The sequence below is a fragment of the Hippocampus bargibanti genome, linkage group LG11 (genome assembly GCF_051943395.1).
Source record: "Hippocampus bargibanti isolate YZ-2025 linkage group LG11, ASM5194339v1, whole genome shotgun sequence".
Taxonomy (NCBI): Eukaryota; Metazoa; Chordata; class Actinopteri; order Syngnathiformes; family Syngnathidae; genus Hippocampus; species Hippocampus bargibanti.
This window is the reverse complement of record NC_142744.1, coordinates 4259064-4280591: the sequence shown is the minus strand read 5'-3', so window position 1 is coordinate 4280591 and position 21528 is coordinate 4259064. Positions and strand designations below refer to the sequence as shown.

Genomic DNA, 21528 nt, shown 5'->3' with positions numbered 1-21528 from the left:
ATCTGAAAACGAATTATTCATGCATTTGTTGTGCGCTCTGTGCATAATACGTGGATGCTATGAAACATTCTAATGCCTTCCTGAAATTCACAACGGCCCTCGAGAGGAAACCGTAACTGCAATGTGTGCGTAAAATGAGTTGCTCCAAATGCACATTTAAAAAGCAGGACAACTTAGCACCAGAAACTGAGATTTGTACTCATTTGTTTGGCAAGGCCCCAATTGAGCAGATGATTTATGTAACAAAACCGTATAGTGCTAAGTGTAATAAAGCCCTCCATGCGGGAGAGCCCTCCATGTGCGCCCGAGTGGGAGTTGTAAAGCGACTGAGCCGAGTAAACAACACTCTCTTATCTCAATGAGTGGGCTCTCAACTTGGAACATGGGGTGGCTTCCAACTTTTAACACTCATTTAGCTAGCTACTGTATCTATTAGCTATATAGCTAGCTATAGTTATCTATTTGCTAGGTATTAGCTATCTATTCGCTAGGTATTAGCTATCTATTCTCTAGGTATTAGCTATCTATTCGCTAGCTAATAGCTATCTATTCGCTAGCTATTAGCTGTCTATTCGCTAGCTATTAGCCGTCTATTCACTAGCTATTAGCTATCTATTCACTTGCTAGCTAGCTCGCTATCTAATTGAGTTTCCTCCGGGTTGAGTGAACCCTGGCAGAAAAAAACATGTGACTGTAAAGTGATCATAAGAGTTTTGAAAGGCGCTTAGAAATGAAATGTATTATTATTATTATTATTATTATTATTATTATTATTATTCATCCATCCATTTTCCTTATTCCCCATTAGGGTCGCGGGGGTTGCTGGAGCCTATCTCAGCTGTCTTCGGGCACGAGGTGGGGGACACCCTAAATTGGTTGCCAGCCAATCATTATTATTATTATTATTATTATTATTATTATTATTATTATTATTATTATTATTATTATAAAATGACAAAATAAGACAGCCAGAAAATTGAAAATCACTGAAGAAAAAAACAATGGTTGAACACTTCTGGCAGATGCGCTCGCGAGTTCTTTTTGGGAACTGCTGGCATTGACGCACTCCATAGACAAGCTGGTAAAATAACGTCTTTGCGCTGGATGCGCGAGACACAGCGGGAGCATCCGAAGGCGTAGGAAGTCGAAGCCAAAGACGACGCCGAGCATAAACTAATAATACAACCACCTGCAGTGTTTTTTAGTTGTCATGGCGATCCCAAAATAGTGCATCTCCATTTGCAGGGTCCCTCACGAGCAATCCTCGGTGACAATTTGACCTTTGCTTACTCATGGGAGAATACACACAGCTAAAAAAACTGGCGCAAATGTGACGTAGCAGAAGAGGAGGATGTTGGATTGAAAATTCGTTCTTGATGTGTGAACTGAGTAGGGCCCGGTATATATATATATATATATATATATATATATATATATATATATATATATATATATATATATATATATATATATTATATATATTTCTTTTTTAGCTGGGAGGGATCAAGATGTAGATTTAAGGATGAGATAATATTAGCTATGGATTAATTGGCCAATGAAGAAATAGCTCAAATAGCAAGGCGTCAGCTGTAAATATATTTTATTTAAAAAAATCATGCCTGTTATAATAATAATCATAATAATCATAATAATAATACATTTAATTTCTAAGCGCCTTTCAAAACTCTCAATGTCACTTTACAGTCACAGGAAGTTTTTCTGTGGGTGAGCAGCGGCAGCCACACGCGCGAGCGTTCACTCAACCTGGAAGTAACTCAAATAGATGGAAAGTTAGCTAGCTTATGGATGGATGGATTTATGGATGGATGGATGGATGGATGGATGGATGGATGGCTACACAGCTCAAATACTAACAGGAAGTAGCTCAAATTGATAGAAAGCTAGCTAGCTAATAGATAGCAGATAGATAGATAGATAGATAGATAGATAGATAGATAGATAGATAGATAGATAGATAGATAGATAGATAACAGGAAGTAGCTCCAATTGATAGAAAGCTAGCTAGCTAATAGATAGCCGATAGATAGATAGATAGATAGATAGATAGATAGATAGATAGATAGATAGATAGATAGATAGATAGATAGATAGATAGATAACAGGAAGTAGCTCCAATTGATAGAAAGCTAGTTCGCTAATAGAGAGCAAGCTCTCTATTAGCTTCTTCTTCTTCGATCTAGGTAGCTTCTTCTTTTCCTTAAATATACATTTGGGAATAAAAAATAAATATATAAATATGACTAATACAAGACTTTGTTGGCATATTCTATCATCCCCATTGGGGTCTAATTGCTGAGCAGATGCTGATGGAAAGTAATTTCAGGTGCAATATTTATGCTCTGCTAAAAGGAAATTTGTCAAAATTTCAAATGAATCTAAATTTCCATCCATCGTTATATAACATATCCCCATGCAAAATGATTATTCGCTGTCATGGGTCCTGTTATTCTTTTTTTTTTCTCTCTTCAAGGCATCAACCAAATACAAAATATGGGGACTGCTACCAAAGCCATCTGCCATCACTCACTGTTTGTGTTGGATTTTAATAACGCTGACAATGGCTATGTGCATACATGCTCGCTGTCGCTTGGCTTCACGCACGGACAGAGTCCATCGTGTGACTTTTCGCTCCGGTGCACAATATCACTGAGCAAGGACACAGACAAACTGTTCTACTTGTTTGTCGGTTTAGTAGTCTATGCCAAATGGTGCTGTTTTTGTTTTTAATGTCTCATTCTTATCAATATTCAATACAGAGATGGAATACTTTAAGCACAATAAAACATCTCCGTAAAACCTCGAGCTAGTAAAATGTTTAGATAATTGCTTAGTGTCAGAGACGTTTGTTCGGACACTGTGAACAAAGGCTCGAACACAGAAAGATTGTCTTTTATTGCCGGCAGGGGACGTAGCCATTCATGACCGACGCCCAACCTCTGCAGCCCTCTGCCAAGCTATTTATTGAGAGTATGCAAATTTAAGTGAAACATTACTAAAACATAGTCTTCTTTATAATAATACAGTAAAGTCTCGTTATATCGATATCGGATATATCGATAGTCCCGGTTATATCAATACTATTTCTATGCACGCACGGAGAAAATTACATGCAAACAGGGTCGGATATATCGATAGTCCCGGTTATATCGATATTTTTTCGGACTCCCTTGAATATCGATATAACGAGACTTTACTGTAATACATTTCATTTATAAGCGTCTTTCAAAACTCTCAAGGACACTTTACAGTCACTGGATATTTTTCTGCGGGTGAGCAGCGGAAGCCACACGCGCCAGAATTTACTCAACCCGAAGGTCACAGAAAGTAAAAATGAAAAAAACTAAATAACAAATAATACACTAATAATAATAATAATAATAATAATAAAATAATTTATTGGAATACCAAGCCCCAGGACGTCCCAAGCACCAACAACTATAAAACAACAGAATCTAGACATTTTAATTGGTTGTCCTTTCCATGAACGGATAGATTTGTAACCTGGCTAATGAGCTCTTCCTGTGAAGGAGTTTACCAAGTCCTAAATTAGTCCAAGGCCAGATATCCTATATGAAGATGACAGTTTAACAGGCTGTGTCTGTTCACATCAGATTGACCCCAGATTTTCTGTGCTTCCCTTGTGGGCCTTGTGTTGGGCCAACTCAGCATACAACAGCATGGAACTTTTAAATATGATAACTTCTATTCTGTCTATTCTCAATCACTTAGAAACTGTAATTAGTTTTTAATGTAAGTATACTATCAACCATGATGACAAAACAATTATTTTAAACATGTTTGATTTCCTTAAAAATAAATGGCTTGCATGTGATTTGGGGATGGGGGGAGAAACATCAGAAGTGCATGTGTACGTTCCCATTCGACAAATGCTCTCGATGACTTACCCAGGCTAAACTTATTTCCGTCGTGGCATAAAAAGCTCGTTAGATGCATCATTTTTGCATACTTCCTTGACACTAATGACTATTTTTCAATTAGCCAAGTTTTTGGTGCCATCCTGTGTAGATTGCTAGATAGCTAAATAGCTATATAGTTACATAGCTAGACACCACAAAAAAAATGTTTTCAGTGAATAACAGAGGATGCGTTGCACGAGAGGGAAAAAAAAGTGAGGACAACAATCCTTTGGCTGTTGATGTTACTGCAAACGTACTTTTTGCCTCTGTAAAGAAGACAAAAAAAATTACGTGGTGTTAGAACACTGAGCACTTGAGAGCTGTGATCATGCCAGGCTCAAGCAAACAAGTCCCCTCCCCTCCGCCCCACCTCCCCTATCCAGAGCGGCCTTTGCGGCAGTTAAATTAGCAAAAAAAAAAAAAAAAACTTTCACACCGTTTGCGTTGTAATTGCAACATCGATTGCTCTACGCCAACGGGGGTGGATTTCCAGTACGGTATAGTCAACTGGGTCTTGCTTTCTTAGCAAACAGACTGTAATTACAAAGATAATTGGAAAGCATGGTGAAGATACCAAACACGGCTGCTGCTGCTGCGGATGCGCTGAGAATATAATGACTTGCACTTGTTACAAACAGGCTTTGGTTGCTGGGGATGATCTCGTCGTCGGTCTATCTGTCCGTTTTTTCTTTTCATCCATATACTAGTTTTGAATTCACTTTGATTTGGAACTCCGCATTCTAACATACACTCTGTGTGATAGTTTTCCAGTTTGATTCATGTCATCTATCTAGCTATCCAGCTATCCATCTAGCTATCCATCTAGCTGTCCAGCTGTCTATCTATCTAGCTATCCATCTATCTAGCTATCCAGCTATCCATCTAGCTATCCATCTAGCTATCCAGCTATCCATCTAGCTATACAGCTATCCATCCAGCTGTCTATCTATCTAGCTATCCAGCTATCTATCTAGCTATCTAGCTACCCATCTAGCTATCTAGCTATCTAGCTACCCATCTAGCTATCCAGCTATCCATCTAGCTATACAGCTATCCAGCTATCCATCTAGTTATCCAGCTATCCATCCATCTAGCTGTCCAGCTATCCATCCAGCTGTCTGTCTATCTAGATATCCATCTAGCTATCTATCTATCTAGCTACCCATCTAGCTATCCAGCTACCCATCTAGCTATCCAGCTATCCACTGGGCTATCCATCCAGCTATCCATCTATCCATCCAGCTATCTAGCTATCCAGCTGTCCAGTTAGCCATCCATCCTGTATATATAAATTCAGGGAAGAGCTCTGACTGAAAGTCACAACACAGTGAATCAAGCACTTTAGATCTGCCCACACGTTCTTCAAAGAAGGGTCAACCCACAGGCCACCTGCTCTGAAATCCAGCATGGAGAGATTTGTAGATTTCCTCCCCACCCCCCTATCCCCACACACATTTGAGAGTTTTTGGAAGAAAACGTTGAGAGCGCACAGACAGTATTTGTAACCTTCCAAAGCAATGAATCGACTGGGATCACCTTGGATATATTTCTTAGAAATATGGAATAGATGGTCATTTGAATTGGATTGGATTAACATTTATTAGTCTCGCAGTGGAGAAACATACATTACACAGCAGTAAAAAAAAAATAACGTAAGAGAAACGGAAAGGAAGAAGTAGGACCTGTTGTAAAGGCAGCCACTCTTGTCTTATTATTGGCCGGCAACAAGTTCAGGGTGTCCCCAGACTACTGTCCGAGAATAACAGCAGATCCTCATAAGGACAATCAGATGATAAAATGTATAGATGGCGTGAAAGGCGTTCCGGTGCATTCAAAGTTGAAGCAGTTTGGGAACCAAAATACAAAGAATGCTGTCACATTTGGACACGCTCGCGCTCATGGCAAGCATGCGCACTGTGTCGCAGCCTCTGGGGGGCAGCCTGTCATTCTCTGTTTGCCATTCTTTGTCATATACAATGTTTTTTTTTTTTGTGTGTGTGATGTGCTTCGACTTGAAGCTCGGATTTACAACCCCTTTAGTCTGTTGCTTGTGTGTCCTTTTTTTCTCCCGACTTATTAATTTCCCCCCTTGTCATGTTTTTTCTTTTTTGTCTCTTTATTTGTAGTTGCTCCGTTTCCTGACGGTATTTTTATATGTTGCAATTGGTGAGATGTCATTGGGGAAAACGAACGGGAACCGAAGAGGCGGGTTTTTGCTCATACATTTCTGACCATCAGTGTTGACTGGTGTGGGTTTGTTTTGTCAACACCTTCTCCCACACTGGGGACATAAGTGTCACGATGTGCAAGGTGATGGTGAACCCCAAAAAAGCAGGCAGGGTGATGAAGCAGCGTGCATTTGACACATTTTATGACATAAAGTTGGCAGGAACTAAAGAAAAACAACAGTCATCAGAAGAAAAAAGGTCCAAAGTAACAAACAAAAACATGACCACAATAACGTTGGCAGGAACTAAAGAAAAACAGTCATCAGAACAAAAGGATCCAAAGTAACAAACAAAACCATGACCATAATTAAGTTTGCAGGAACCAAAGAAAAACAACAGTCATCAGAACAAAGAGGTCCAACGTAACAAACAAAACCGTGACCATAATAAAGTTGGCAGGAACTAAAGAAAAACAGTCATCAGAACAAAAGGGTCCAAAGTAACAAACAAAACCATGACCATAATTAAGTTGGCAGGAACCAAAGAAAAACAACAGTCATCAGAACAAAGAGGTTCAAAGTAACAAACAAAACCGTGACCATAATAAAGTTGGGAGGAACTAAAGAAAAACAACAGTCATCAGAACAAAAAGGTCCAAAGTAACAAACAAAACCAAGACCATATTAAAGTTGGCAGGAACCAAAGAAAAACAACAGTCATCAGAAGAAAAAGGTCCAGAGTAAAAAACAAAACCATGACCATAATAAAGTTGGCAGGAATGAAAGAAAAACAACATTCATCAGAACAAAAAGTTCAAAAGTAACAAACAAAACCAAGACCATATTAAAGTTGGCAGGAACCAAAGAAAAACAACAGTCATCAGAAGAAAAAGGTCCAAAGTAACAAACAAAACCAAGACCATATTAAAGTTGGCAGGAATGAAAGAAAAACAACATTCATCAGAACAAAGACGTCCAAAGTAACAAACAAAACCGTGACCATAATAAAGTTGGCAGAAACTAAAGAAAAACAACAGTCATTAGAACAAAAGGGTCCAAAGTAACAAACAAAACAATGACCATAACATAACAAACCTGTCAAGACAAAAAAAAAACACCTGACAGAGTGAAACTAACAATGACCTGACACTGAGTAGTCGTGCCAGTCGTCCTTTCCTACTCCACTAATGAGAAACAGGTGTACAGCGGCAGGTGGAGCCCTACTGTGCCACCCTTTGGTCACAAACCGAAATGTGACGTTTTATCAGAGTTCAATGTCAGAATATTGATTTGAGCCTTGTAGATAAGGAAAATTGATGACAAAAATGAGAAGAAAGGCCTTGGTATATAACCATATCGCACTTTACGAGGTAATTGCTCTGACGTTTTAAGGACAATATCACAACCAGATGTTGATTTATTATCTGGATATCAATGTGGAAAAAGAATCTCCATACTGGATAGCGGCTGGCTGGCGAGATGCTCATCAGCGGTGACAGGTTTTGTGTGAGTGGGCGTCTTCAAGTGATTCATTTGTCATCTTTCTTCAAGGCTTGTTTTGAGGCGCTATGCAACCACGAGGGACGGAGGCGCAGTCATTGGCTTGCAAAGTTGTTGATGTCTTCTTAAATTTGTCCTTCACGGTGACTCTTGATGTGTTTTTTTAAAGCAGCCATGTCAACCTACATCTAGCTAGCACACAGATAACATGTGATGGTTTATCTCTCTTCGTTCCAGCATTTTAAGTTTGTAAACTACTTTCATCGGAGGCCATTTATGAATTAATGATAATTGGATACACTGTTGAGATGGGCTTTTGTGACTGATTGCTTAAGGGTTTAATTTAATGCCGATTAGCCGGATAAGCATTCCCATATAGTTGTATTACGTTCATCCTGTCTACTTGATATCTAATTTAAACCAGATTCTTTTCTTACAGTGTATTTTAGGTGTTCGATTACCAGACATGTTTCGACGAAGGCGGAAGTATACGCCGATGGATGTAGTCCTAAAACTCAATATTCTGTGGATCTTGGAATTTGAGTGACAATGACAAAAACCCTGGCACCGGTACGTCTGGCAGTGAACGAGTTAACATCAGTCTGTGATTCAGACATTTTTAGGCTAGCAGAGAAGGCCTTGACGGTCCATCACTGAAAAACAACGCAGAGAGATAAAAGTGTTTGGCAAACATGGCCGCGGCACAAATTTAACTTCGAAGTCAAAGCGGCGCTGCAGATTCTGATGACACGAACAAATCTGTTTGACAGACTTGTGTCTAATGCAACAAATAGCACCAACATCCTTAAACACGAGTGACATTCGTCGAATTCTGTTTCCCTTGACAGGAATCTTGGGAAATCCGGGTTGCGTGTTTCCTGTCTGGGCCTCGGTGAGTACATTTAAAGGACAACCGACGTCACTTTTTTGTTTCTTAACTGACATCAGACAAACGTTTTATAGCATCTAAAATACCCAAAACACGGAGTGTGATATTTTTATTAAAATGCAAAACACCAATAAAAATGACTTACAGTGTCCAAAATCTGCAAAAATTGAGCTGCGAATTGGGCAATTTCAGAAAGTCCCGCCCCCAGTTCGTGACGTCACGCCATGACGTCTTGCATTGCTTGGGAATCAAAACAATGGCTTCAGATTCGGGGAATATGCTTTCTTGTTACACATCCAGTTATGAATATGATTCAAATAGTTCTGAAGAGGAAAGCATACAAGTTTGCAATCGCTTAAACAATTTTTTTCCGTGTCATTTTGAGGCAAACGGGTGGGGGGGGGCACCCAAAAATGGCGACCAGCTCCCGTGAGGAATGAATCAGCCCATTTCCACAGGCTGATAAATTCCTTCCATGGAGCTTGGACGCCCTCTTCAGGCGGCTTTTGGGTGCAACATCGAGGTTTTCAGACAAACAGTACAGCAAAATACATTAACGTGATGAAGGACTGCTACAATGTGTCTTTTTGTCGGTCAGGGGGGGGGTCCTTTCGTGACGTCACGTACGGACTCGTTACCAACTCAAAAACAAGACTTCCTGAATATTCAGCGCGAGTCTTAAAACGTAAAATATAGCTATATGAGGTGGAATCTTTGTAAAATACGCTCAATAGAAGTCATTTGAAGCCATTTTACAAATTATGGACACAACTTGTCCGGAGACGTCGGTTGTCCTTTAATTAGCATTACAGAGCACATCTTGTGATTTCACAAGCAGTCAAGTGCAAACTTGACTTGAGTGAGTACGAGGCGCAGGCACAGAAGGATGTGTTTTTTTTCCATTCTTGTTACATGGTGTCATCGCATGCATCATTCATACGCGTTGAATATGAGACAATGCAAATCTGTTTTTAAGGTGTGAATATTTCCTCATTCATTTTTTTTTACCACAATTATCTCTCATCAAACATTTATTCTTTTCGTATGAGGTTTACGTGTGGGTGCGCAAACCCGCCCGTATATTAATGTCTGTGCATGCTCTGCGCTGCAGCAGGCGTGTGCCAAGTCGCCTGCAGGACATGTTGTCTGTGGAGGCACCAAAAAAAAAAAAAAAAAAAAATCAATGAAAGGATATGCCGTTTTTACAGAGCTGCAAGGCCTTCGGGCAAATTTTTTTGGGGACTCCAATTGCGTGAATAAGTGGTTGTCATATGTGCGGTGATATTTAAAGTAATGCCTGCGCACAAAAACAACACAGCTCTTTTATACACTGCAGTATACACGGGGTGTTCCAAAAAATGTGACGCAACTTGAAATATAATATCATAGTCTCATATTCTCCGCACTGTAAAGCGCTCATAAAAGTATGCAATTTTCTCATAAAAGCATTTGATATATGTATAATAATAATAATAATAATAATAATACATTTTATTTAAAGCGCCTTTCAAAGCTTTCAAGGACACTACAGTCAGCTGATAAGCATAGTATAAGTATTTAGATTTCTTGAATGTAGTACTTTAAATATTCTGTAAAGCTCTTTTTTTCAGTTGCAGCGGTTGTGAAAGTGCTATATTGTATTGTATTGTATTGTATTGTATTCCCTTTAGCCATCGAGTGGATGCATAACGCAACCTCAGCCATTTTTATGGCTTCTTGAGTTTTTTTTTCACTCGAACGATTTTGTCGACATTTGAAGTCACAGGTGTCAAAGTCAAGGCGCGCGGGCCAAATCCGGCCCGCCACATCATTTTTTTCGGTCCGCGAAAGCAAATCAAACTTGTTAAATTCCATGATGATTGCTAAAATCTGAGCCAAAATTTCATATTTTTGGATGTCAACCACAATAAAAGTCATTATTCTTGACTTCAGATTTGTAATATTTGAAGGGATTTAAACATTCTAATGGGTTCCCCAAATTCATAACGGCCCTCGAGAGGAAACCATAACTACAATGTGGCCCGTGGCAAAAAAATGACTTTGACACCCCTGGTCTAAGGCATGTTTATTATGATTCTTTTGCGATCCATTTTTTTTTTGATAGATCACTGAGTTTGTTTATATTGTTCTATATTTATTTTACTGTTGAATTATCATGTTTTTAAATTACTAGGGGGGCGTCAATGAAATATTCAATATAATTATCATGGTAAAGGCTAGCGCTTCAAAACCAGCAATTTAAAAGCAAGCTGTAGAATTATGCAAATGTCATCCTCTTGAATACAATATAATGCATGTCTACAGATGTTATTCATTATTGGCATTAAACACAAAACATACATAGCAAAGAATAATTTCCCTTTTGAGGACAAAAGGAGTGAGACTCAAAGCCAGCATCGGTTTATTTATTTCTCGTTTTTTTTTTTTTTTCTTTTCTCCTTCGTCAAGTCTAAAAATAAAATTGACATTCTAAGACATGCTGTAAAGCTCGTGGGATTAAACATTTAGCCGCCCATGGTTTTTGCATTGCAAACGTTTTGACATTGATGTTTGGCTCAACAGGCACGTGGGTGACATTCGGCGGTCAAATCTCGGATGAGGTAAGAAATCATGTCAAGTTCTGTCCTTTCAGCAATTAGAGGCCACTCGCAGATGTTCTCAACTCATTGTCCCCGAACAGTTGCGACTGAGCTCTTGTGACACCTAATTAAATGCCCGACAATTTGGCTCTTTTGCAAAATGGCTTGGTTGAGAGGACATCGAGGGAGGAATCAAGCGATTAGAGGCTAGAATGATGGATGGATGGATGGATGGATGGATGGATGGATGGATGGATGGATGGATAGAATGATGGATGGATGGATGGATGGATGGATTGTTAGGTTTGGGTGGGTGGGTATGGATGGATGGAATTGGGTGGGTTGGTTTGGATGGATGATGGATGGATGGATTGTTGGGTTTGGATGGATGATGGATGGATGGATTTTTAGGTTTGGGGTTGGGTGGGTTGGTTTAGATGGATGGATGAATGGATGTGTTGCTATTGATGGATGGATGGATGGATGGATGGATGGATGGATGGATGGATGGATGGATGGATGGATGGATGGAAGGATTGTTAGGTTTGGGGTTGGGTGGGTGGGTTTGGAGTGATGGATGGGTGGATTGTTGGGTTTAGGTGGGCTTGGATGGACGGATGGATGGGTTGGTATTGTTGGATGGGTGTATGGGAGGATGGATGGGTGTTGTGTGGGTGGGATGGATGGATGGATGGATGGATGGGTGGTTGGATTGTTAGGTTTGGGGTTGGGTGGGTTATTTGAATGGATTGTTGGGTTTAGGTGGGCTTGAATGGATGGATGGATGGATATACGGATGGATGGATTGTTAGGTTTGGGGTTGGGTGGGTGGCTTTTGATGGATAGATGGAGGAATGGATGGATGGGTGGATTGTTGGGTTTAGGTGGGCTTGGATGGATGGATGGACAGGTGGATGGATGGGTGGTTGGATTGTTAGGTTTGGGGTTGGGTGGGTGGGTGGGTTTGAATGGATGGATGGGTGGATTGTTGGGTTTAGTTGGGCTTGGATGAACGATGGGTTGGTATTGATGGATGGATGTGTGGGTGGGTTTGAATGGATGGACGTATGGATGGTAGGTACTTGCACTCCAAATTTTAATTCAGTGGCGGGAAGCATTTGACCTTGAGGCAACTCATCTCATCTCCATTTCAATCAATTGACAGCCCAAAAAAAATCATATCTGAATTAAACACCATTAAATAATGCCATCTTATTAAACTTAAAAAATCAATGCTTGGCTCCGATTAGCTGAAGGCCAAAATAGACTTTGTATCAACTCGCATCCTGCGGACTTGATGTTGAAGTTCAATTCTTGAGGGAATTTCAAGGCCCCTTTTATTTTGAAGGTTGTCGCCGAACGGGCCGTTGCATGACGTGACGTGTGTAGAATTGTAAAGTTCACAAGGGGGAACCGTTACCCTGTGTGTGTGTGTGTGTGCGTGTGTGTGTGTGCGTGTGTGTGCGTGCGTGTGTGTGTGCGTGTGTGTGTGTGTGCGTGTGTGTGTGTGTGTGTGTGTGTGTGTGTGTGTGTGTGTGTGTGTGTGTGTGTGCGTGTCAGGTGGCCGAGCAGCTGATGACTATTGCGTACGAGAGTGGGGTCAACCTGTTTGACACTGCAGAAGTGTACTCGGGTGGGAAGTGAGTCATCTTCTCTTTTTCATTTTTGTGGTTGAGGTTAGCAATAAACAAGATTTTATATCATTCAAAAAACAGCCAGTCCCAATTGAGGCTACACTCAATGTTTTTTTCTGACTTTGATACCCTCTATAAATAATAAACAGGAATAATGTGACTTAGTTTGTAAAATGCTTTTGCTGTTGACGATAATATTCAAAGAAAACGGCTTGGATGGAATTATCATTTCTATCTGTTTTGCCCCCGTGGTGTTTTTGTTTGTTTACAGAGCGGAGATAATCTTGGGAAACATCATCAGGAAAAAGTGCTGGAGGTACCGTAGATACAGTACGCCGCTTAAACATTTCCAATACGTTTTGGAAGCTAGCATATGTTAAAGCATGAAATTCATCAAACATCCAAAGGCTTATTTACATCTGGCCTTTGTTTGACACAGGAAGAGAAAGTGGGTCGTGTGGGGGTTCTCCTCAATCGTATGTTCACAATTGTTCTATGGTTATATTTTACACCATATACTTTCTAGCTAGATAGCCTTTAGGTATCTATTGGCTAGCTAGCTAGCTTTCTATCTATTTGAGTTACTTCCGGGTTGAGTGAACGCTGGCGCGTGTGGCTGCCGCTGCTCACCCACAGAAAAAAACTTATCCTGTGACTGTAAAGTGACCTTTGGGTTTCCAAATGTGCGTTTGTCTTCCCTTAGGCGATCCAGTCTGGTGATCACCACAAAACTCTACTGGGGAGGAAAGTAAGTGTGGATGGGAATGTGCGGGTGAGAGAATTTCACTGCAGGCAACACAAACATGGCGGCGAATTGTTGTTGTTTTCTGTCAGTAGCGAGCCGTGCTTGTCACTCCTGGGCCTTCAGTAGTGCTATGTCAGAATCAATCCAAACTGCGAGTGTGGTGTGATTTACTCCACATCCACTAGAGGGTGCCGAGAGCCAGGAAATAACTTAGGTCTGGAGTTATATGAGCTTGAAATGAGGGCGGCTGTCCAAAATACAATGCAAGTGATATTGGTTTATATAGCGCTTTAACAACAGCTGAAGCTGGAACAATGGAAGGCCAGCAGAGAAGGCCTTGTAGGCCCTGACGGCCCACCACTTTTTTTCTGTTCATTTCATTCTGTCTTCATCGGTTCACAGTTTGCTGTCCTCGTCTAATTCAAGTCCCAAGTGTTTTTCATCGTGTTTATTTTACTTACAGTACTTTGACTCGGTTTTGTTTGGACTTCACTGTTCAAGTACATTTTTGATATGTAATAATTGTGTCCACATCAGGTGTGTACCCACAGATGGGTACACACCTGCCTCATTTCCCCGTTTTCCTGCAATCATGACTCCCAATGCAGCCTAAAATGTGACAATGTTCTTTATCTTCTGTAAAGAAAGACAAATATGACCGCCGTTTATTCAGAGGTTGAATTGGATGAATTAAGAAATTAAAACTCATAAAGTATCTCAAGGCACCACTGGATTCTATCACCATGGAATATATTCAAAACCACTTATCAACTATTGTTATCGACATACTTTATACTTTAAAAAAGGTAAATGAGCCACATATGCATGCAATTATCATTACATCAAGTATATCTGGAATACGCATTTATTACCCTATCATATACCATAGAGCAGGGGTGTCAAAGTCATTTTTTGCCGCGGGCCACATTGTAGTTATGGTTTCCTCTCGAGGGCCGTTATGAATTTGGGGAACCCATTAGAATGTTTAAATCCCTTCAAATATTACATATAGAGCACACAGCAAATTAATGAATAACTCGTTTTCAAATCAGAAGGCAAGAATAATGACTTTTATTGTGGTTGACATCCAAAAATATGAAATTTCGGCTCAGATTTTAGCAATCATCATGGAATTTAACAAGTTTGATTTGCTTTCGCGGGCCGAAAAAAATGATGTGGCGGGCCGGATTTGGCCCGCGGGCCTTGACTTTGACACCTGTACCATAGAGAATAATGCATGCAAAACTTTGAGCTGTAGGAAAAAAATAAGCAAACTCTTGCATCTCCAACAATAAACCACATAGAAGTCAATTAAATGGCATACATAAAATAGAGAAACATTTAGGAGCTCCCTCCAGAATAGCTGCAGGACAAAATTGGGCTTGCATTTTGCATTTCAATTACAGCAAAAAGCCAGCCGGAATGTTAACGTTGCCCTCAGTGTTGCCGTAAAATCAACATGGCATCTGATGATGATGATGATGATGATGTGCTTTTTATTTTTACGGACAGAAATATGCGTACATGTATATGTGTATATGTGTGTGTGTGTGTGTGTGTGTGTGTGTGTGTGTGTGTGTGTGTGTGTGTGTGTGTGTGTGTGTGTGTGTGTGTTCACCTGCATTTCTTTTCTTTGTGGTTCAGGGCCGAGACAGAGAGGGGCCTCAACAGAAAACACATTATTGAAGGTAACGGATGTCCTCCCCCCTTTTTAAATGAATATTATTTGTTATGAATGACTTAAAGAACTAATGTAAGTCATTGACAAAAACCGACAAGAGGAATACTGTTTCAAAATATTGTTAAAAAAAACTAAAACAAAACATCAACACCAAAATGAGTAAGCAGTACTGTATGTATTTTATTATTATTATTATTATTATTATTATTATTATTATTATTATTATTATTATTATTAATTTATTTATTTACTTATGTGCCTATTTATTTATTTACTTCTTTGTTTATTTGTGTGTTTATTTATATTCAGCTATTTATTTATCTCTATTTGTTAATTTATTTTATTTGTTCGCTTTGGTTGTTTATTTTTATCTATTTATTTGTTGTTTATTTGTTTGCATTGGTCGGAATGTATTATTCTTATTATTTATTTAGTTAGGTTTTTGTGTGTGTTTATTTATTTTCACCTATATATTTATTTGTGTGTTTATTTATTTTATTTGTTAGTTTTTCTTGTTTATTTATGTATTTATTTTTTTCTATATTTGTTCATTTTGGTTGAAATGTATTAGTATTATTTATTTATTTAGTTAGTTAGTTAGTTTTTATATTCCATTTTATTAATTAATGTATTTATGTATTAATTTGTGCGTTTATTTATTGTTATCTATCTATTTATTTGTTAATTTATTTTAGATGTTTGTTTTGGTTGACATATATTTGTATTTATTTATTTATTATTTTATTTTATTTATCTTTATTTATTATCTTTATTATTATCTTTATTTATCTTACTTTGCATTATTATTGTTATATAGGAGCCTGATGTGCTCAGGAAATTAAAAAAAACAATGCATATGATTAATCTAGGAAAAGTCTATGGGTACTTGTTCCTATTATTGATCCTAACTATTGTAAAAATTCTCGACTATTGTTATCTATAAAAGCAAATCTGCTCTATTAAGTGTTCACATTTTCCATTCAATGCATCTTTATAACTTCAGGGTGTGATCGACTTTGTTTGTTGGTGAAATTAACCCCTGACTCAAAGGCAATATCATGTTTCCAAACGCGATACTTCACTTGACTTTAAATAAATAACGAAATAAATAAAGTGTATCCCAATTTTCATATATTCACAACCCTCCTACAAACACGTCTTGTAGCCCGCTGCGCATTGCACCTCTCTCAGTGACTCAGCTCTCACTCACGTAATTAGTATTCACAGCAGCCACTCCAACTTTCTCCTTCAAACAAGTGAGACTTTGGGCGTAATGAATGGACGACGTTAAAAGTGGTAATGAGTTCAGGACTCTTTTTTCTTTGTATTCTTCACATCTAGAAACAAACCTCTGAATTCACTTTACGGTGTCTAATAATGAAAACGTTTCTAAAAAGTCTGATCTGGAATCAATGTTTACATTTAAAGGACAACCGGCATCACTTTTTTGTTACCTCACTGACATCAGAAAAACGTTTTATAGCATCTAAAATACCCAAAACACGCAGTGTGATATTTTTAGTCAAATGCAAAACACCAATAAAAATGACTTAAAGTGTCTAAAAAGTACTTCAATTTGAAACCGGAAGCGGCCAGTTTCAGAAGGACTCGCCCCCTTGTTCGGGGTGTCATGCCAAGACGTCTTGCCTTGCTCTAAAATCAAAACAATGGCTTCAGATTCGGAAAATATGCTTTCTTGTTACTCATCCAGTTATGAATATGATTTAAATAGTTCTGAAGAGGAAAGCATACATGTTTGCAATCGATTAAATTTATTCCGGTAATTTTGGTGCATCTGGAGAGATGCATCAAAATGAAACAAACTCTTTAGTACTCACAATAGCCAAAAAAAAGGCAGAAGATGGCGACAAAGCTCCGTGGAAATTGTCTCCTGGGACGTTTTTGTCAGCGAATGTCAAATACACTGTAGAAATCTTGATGCAAGACACAACGATTCACCATCGCGTTATTTATGTGTTTTCCTTCTAATTTCGCCATCAACACGGATCAACACAAAGTTTTCACACCAAACAAAGTACCGTAAAATGCATTGAGGTGATGCAAGGTATGTCATTTCTCACTCAGTGGCGTTCCTTCAGTGACGTCACGTACGGACTCGTCACCAACTCAAAAACAAAGACTTCCGGAATATTCAGCGCGAGTCTTAAAATGTAAATTATAGCTATATGCGGTGGAATCTTTGTAAAATACGCTCAGTAGAAGTCATTTGAAGCCATTTTACAAATTATGGACACAACTTGTCCGGAGACGTCGGTTGTCCTTTAACATGTACTTTTTTTATGCATGTGTGAAGCTCAGCGTGTGCCTTTAGTTAGACAGATTGTTTGCAATAAGTGTTTTCCGCTTGTTCGGTCTCATGAGAGCTAAGTGATAATGTCCATTGTAGCTGCCTATTTTCTCCTGCACTTCATGCAGACGAAACTCACCAAGTAGCTCATTTCTGCTCCCGTTTTGTGTTTGCAAACACGATGAATCACTACACCCAAAGCTCAGGGCCGTGGCTGATCTTTGGTTTATAAATTAAGCACCAAATTGAGTTTTGCCCTCTGATTCATCTCTAAGAGGCTATTGATGAAGATTGCAGAATGCTGCACTGCTGAGGTGCATGAACGACGAATCCATCTTGGCGTCTTCTCTTTGAAATTTAGCCCACAGGAGAGAAGCCATTCCTCGATTGTGTCATTGCATCAAAGACGCTTTCATGGATTGCGAATGTATGATTCATAACAGACACCAGAATATCTTTTTTTGTTGTTCTTAGAGGTCTTATTTTAAGGTCCATAAAAAGCCAATCACCAAAACAGAGAAAAAAAATGCTCGCCATCACCGTGCGGGCTCAGTTTAGGATTCTTGTTTTGGCTGTTTTAAGATTCTGGGACTGCCCAATGAGGAGCAACGGGAAGGTTACTAGGGACAATTTAGAGTGTTCAATTAGCCTCCCATGCATGTTATTTGGACTGTGGGAGGAAACCCACACAGGCACGGGAAGAACAGGCAAACGCCGCACAAGGCAGGCCAGTGCTGGAATTGAACCGGTACCTCTGCACTGTAAGGTTGACCCGCTAACCACTAGCGCAGGGGTCGGGAACCTTTTTGACTAAGAGAGCCATAAAAGTACAATATTTAGAAATGTTTTTCAGTGAGAGCAACACACACACATACGGGTGATTTCAACAACGTGCGAGAATGTACAGTAAAGTCTCGTTATATCAATATCGGTTATATCGATAGTACTGCTTATTACGATACTATTTCTATGAACGCAAGGAGAAAATTTACATGCCGTAGGATTGGATATATCGATAGTCCGGTTATATCGATATTTTTTCTGACTCCCGAGAATATCGATATAACGATACTTTACTGTATTATATAAAATAACTTTTTGATTTTACTCACCGTTAATATGAATAGTTTTCCGTTCCTTATGATTGGTAAAAAAACAAATTCAGCCAAACGATCGGAATGAAAGTCAACTTGCCGGGTCCATTGGCGAAGTTACTGCTAGCTAGCCTGCACACTGCTCATTAGCTTGCACGCTTGCTTTCTGCTGTCTCTCACAGAAGTACAGTAAAGTCTCGTTATATCAATATCGGATATATCGATAGTCCCGGTTATATCGATACTATTTCTATGCACGCACGGAGAAAATTACATGCAAACAGGGTCAGATATATCGATAGTCCCGGTTATATCGATATTTTTTCGGACTCCCTTGAATATCGATATAACGAGACTTTACTGTATATTGATGCTAATGTTAGCATGGTGCTTTTCAAAGTGCCACTGATATTCCACTGTTTCATTCATGGTATTGTTTTATTGCAAATTACAATCACGGCAGAACCTTTTCGTGCCACAAAGGCAAATCCTTTGGTCCATTCAACCTGAAGTGTATGATTTTAATTTAAAGCAGATTCTTTACTTACAGACAGTGTATTGTGTTCAAATACAGTAAAGTCTCGTTATATCGATATCGGATATATCGATAGTCCCGGTTATATCGATACTATTTCTATGCACGCACGGAGAAAATTACATGCAAACAGGGTCGGATATATCGATAGTCCCGGTTATATCGATATTTTTTCGGACTCCCTTGAATATCGATATAACGAGACTTTACTGTACCTGACGTTTCGGCGTATACTTCCGCCTTTGTCAGAGTTTCACGGATGTTGTTGTGACGCACGATTTTCAGCTGGTGTTGCTATGAATACACTGTCTGTAAGTAAAGAATCTGCTTTAAATTAGATATCAAGTAGACAGGATGAACTTAGTACACTGAAGTGTACGATATTCATAATTTTTTTTACTCGTCAAGCTTATTTAAAAAGTGGCGTTTACCTGTTTCGACATCAACGGCCACCTGGGTCAGTATCATCCAATCAAAATTGCTCTTTGACGATCAACAGCCCCCTTAGGTCAGTATCATCCAATCAAAATTGCGCTTTATGCCAACTGCCGCCCAAACAGGAAATGAACAGCGAAAAAACGATAGTGTATTTAGTTTTATCGACGAGCCAGATGCAATCATCAAAAGAGCCGCAGGTTCCCGACCTCTGGTCTAGCGGCTAATGGTCAATGGGCTAGCGACTGGCCTAGTTACCCTCTGTGAAGATAAAAACGGATCAGAAAATGAATGGCTAGACAGATGGACGTGACTTTGGTATTTCTGTCTTCCCACTGCAGGTTTAAGAGGCTCTCTCCAGAGAATGCAGCTGGAATACGTGGATGTGGTTTTTGCCAACCGACCGGACAACAACACCCCCATGGAGGGTAAGCGGTTGCTGGGGAGAGGAGCTGGGTAGTTCGCCGTTGGGTGGTTGAGGGTCAGAACGGGGACACTCGCCTTCTCCTGCAACTTGAGAAGGTGAGAAAATAGTGCAAGGGCCTCACCGTATCCGTAGCCTGAAAGGATTGACGTTGGAGTGGTGTGTTATCTATCTTTGTCACACACGCACGCAGCCCCGCTAATCGGACAATTTCGCTTGGTCTCTCGCTCTCTATTTTTGCTTACTCTTTCTGTCTCGGTGGGATCGCCGCTTTCCACGGGGTCTCTTGCGCACTCCTGGTTTTTCACGAGCAGTATTATCTGCTCCCTTTAGAGCACAGGTGTCAAAGTCAAGGCCCGCGGGCCAAATCCGGCCCGCCACATCATTTTTTTTCGGCCCGCGAAAGCTAATCAAACTTGTTAAATTCCATGATGATTGCTAAAATCCGAGCCAAAATTTCATATTTTTGGATGTCAACCACAATAAAAGTCATTATTCTTGACTTCAGATTTGAAAACGAGTTGTTCATTAATTTGCTGTGTGCTCTATATGTAATATTTGAAGGGATTTAAACATTCTAATGGGTTCTCGAGAGGAAACCATAACTACAATGTGGCCCGCGGCAAAAAATGACTTTGACACCCTTGGTTTAGAACATGAATGACATTGAAGAGAGTATCTGCTGGGATGCAGCATAGAAATCGGTCCGTGTTAACTCATTCACTGCTATTCCCGAATGTATTCTGGAATTGAAAAGCATATTATTTTTAAAGAAATTGTGTGTTTTTAACCCATTCACTGCCATTCCCGAATTTATTCGGGTTTTCGTTTTTCTTGCAGCGGGTGCCAATAAAGCGCTGGTCAGACCTCTGACAATATTTTTCCCTTCCACGAGGGGGCAGTATTTGCCTTTTGTCTTTGTTAGCGCTTTGTTACAGCTTCAGCTGTTGTTAAAGCGCTATATAAATCAATGTATTGTATTGTATTTTGTACAGCCACCCCGTTTCAAGCTCAGATAACTCCAGACCCTTAGAACTTGGAAATTAACTCTTTTTTTCTGATGAAGTCTTAAGTTTTTTTTTCGCTGAATTGAAAGTTTATGTCGTCCTAAAACTGAATATTCGGTGGGCGCTGCAATTTCACTGAAAATGACAAAAACCCTGGCACTGGAGTGGACACCTATTTGCATATCATCTGGCAGTGAATGAGTTAATCATGTGCTCCAAAATATTTTTTAAAATGTATCAGTAAATTGTGTTGCTCGTACCATGTTTTCCGGCGCATCAGGCGCACCCACAATGAATGGCGTATTTTCAAACATTTTCCATATATAAGGCGCACCGGACTATAATTCAATGAATGAAAAATTAATATCCATTAATATTAACATTAATGGGTTACAATGTCTTGTCATTTAAATAGCATGACTACAAATAAGATTCTATAGTACTTCAATACAGTTGGTTTGTTTGTATTTGGCCCTGTGACTTTGAGTGTCCCTGACTCCATGCGAGACAGACAAGGCATGTCCCTGAAGGCACCAAAAAGTGATGTAACGTGTGTGTTGGTGCGAAGTCTTCCTTTGTTACAATCACTGGC

At 39.4% G+C, this 21528-nt stretch overlaps 1 protein-coding gene across 4 annotated transcripts in view; it reads left to right on the top strand.

Annotated features, from left to right (window-relative positions):
- kcnab1b (potassium voltage-gated channel subfamily A regulatory beta subunit 1b) overlaps nt 1-21528 on the top strand; it is a 37677-nt gene that overhangs the window by 9210 nt on the left and 6939 nt on the right. For all 4 annotated transcript variants that reach the window (XM_089008081.1, XM_089008080.1, XM_089008079.1 and 1 more), the window contains 7 exons: nt 8454-8497; nt 11057-11094; nt 12634-12713; nt 12979-13023; nt 13411-13455; nt 15097-15140; nt 19847-19933. In XM_089008081.1, the coding sequence (XP_088864207.1) occupies nt 8454-8497; nt 11057-11094; nt 12634-12713; nt 12979-13023; nt 13411-13455; nt 15097-15140; nt 19847-19933 (383 nt within the window). The remainder of the gene's footprint in view (nt 1-8453; nt 8498-11056; nt 11095-12633; nt 12714-12978; nt 13024-13410; nt 13456-15096; nt 15141-19846; nt 19934-21528) is intronic.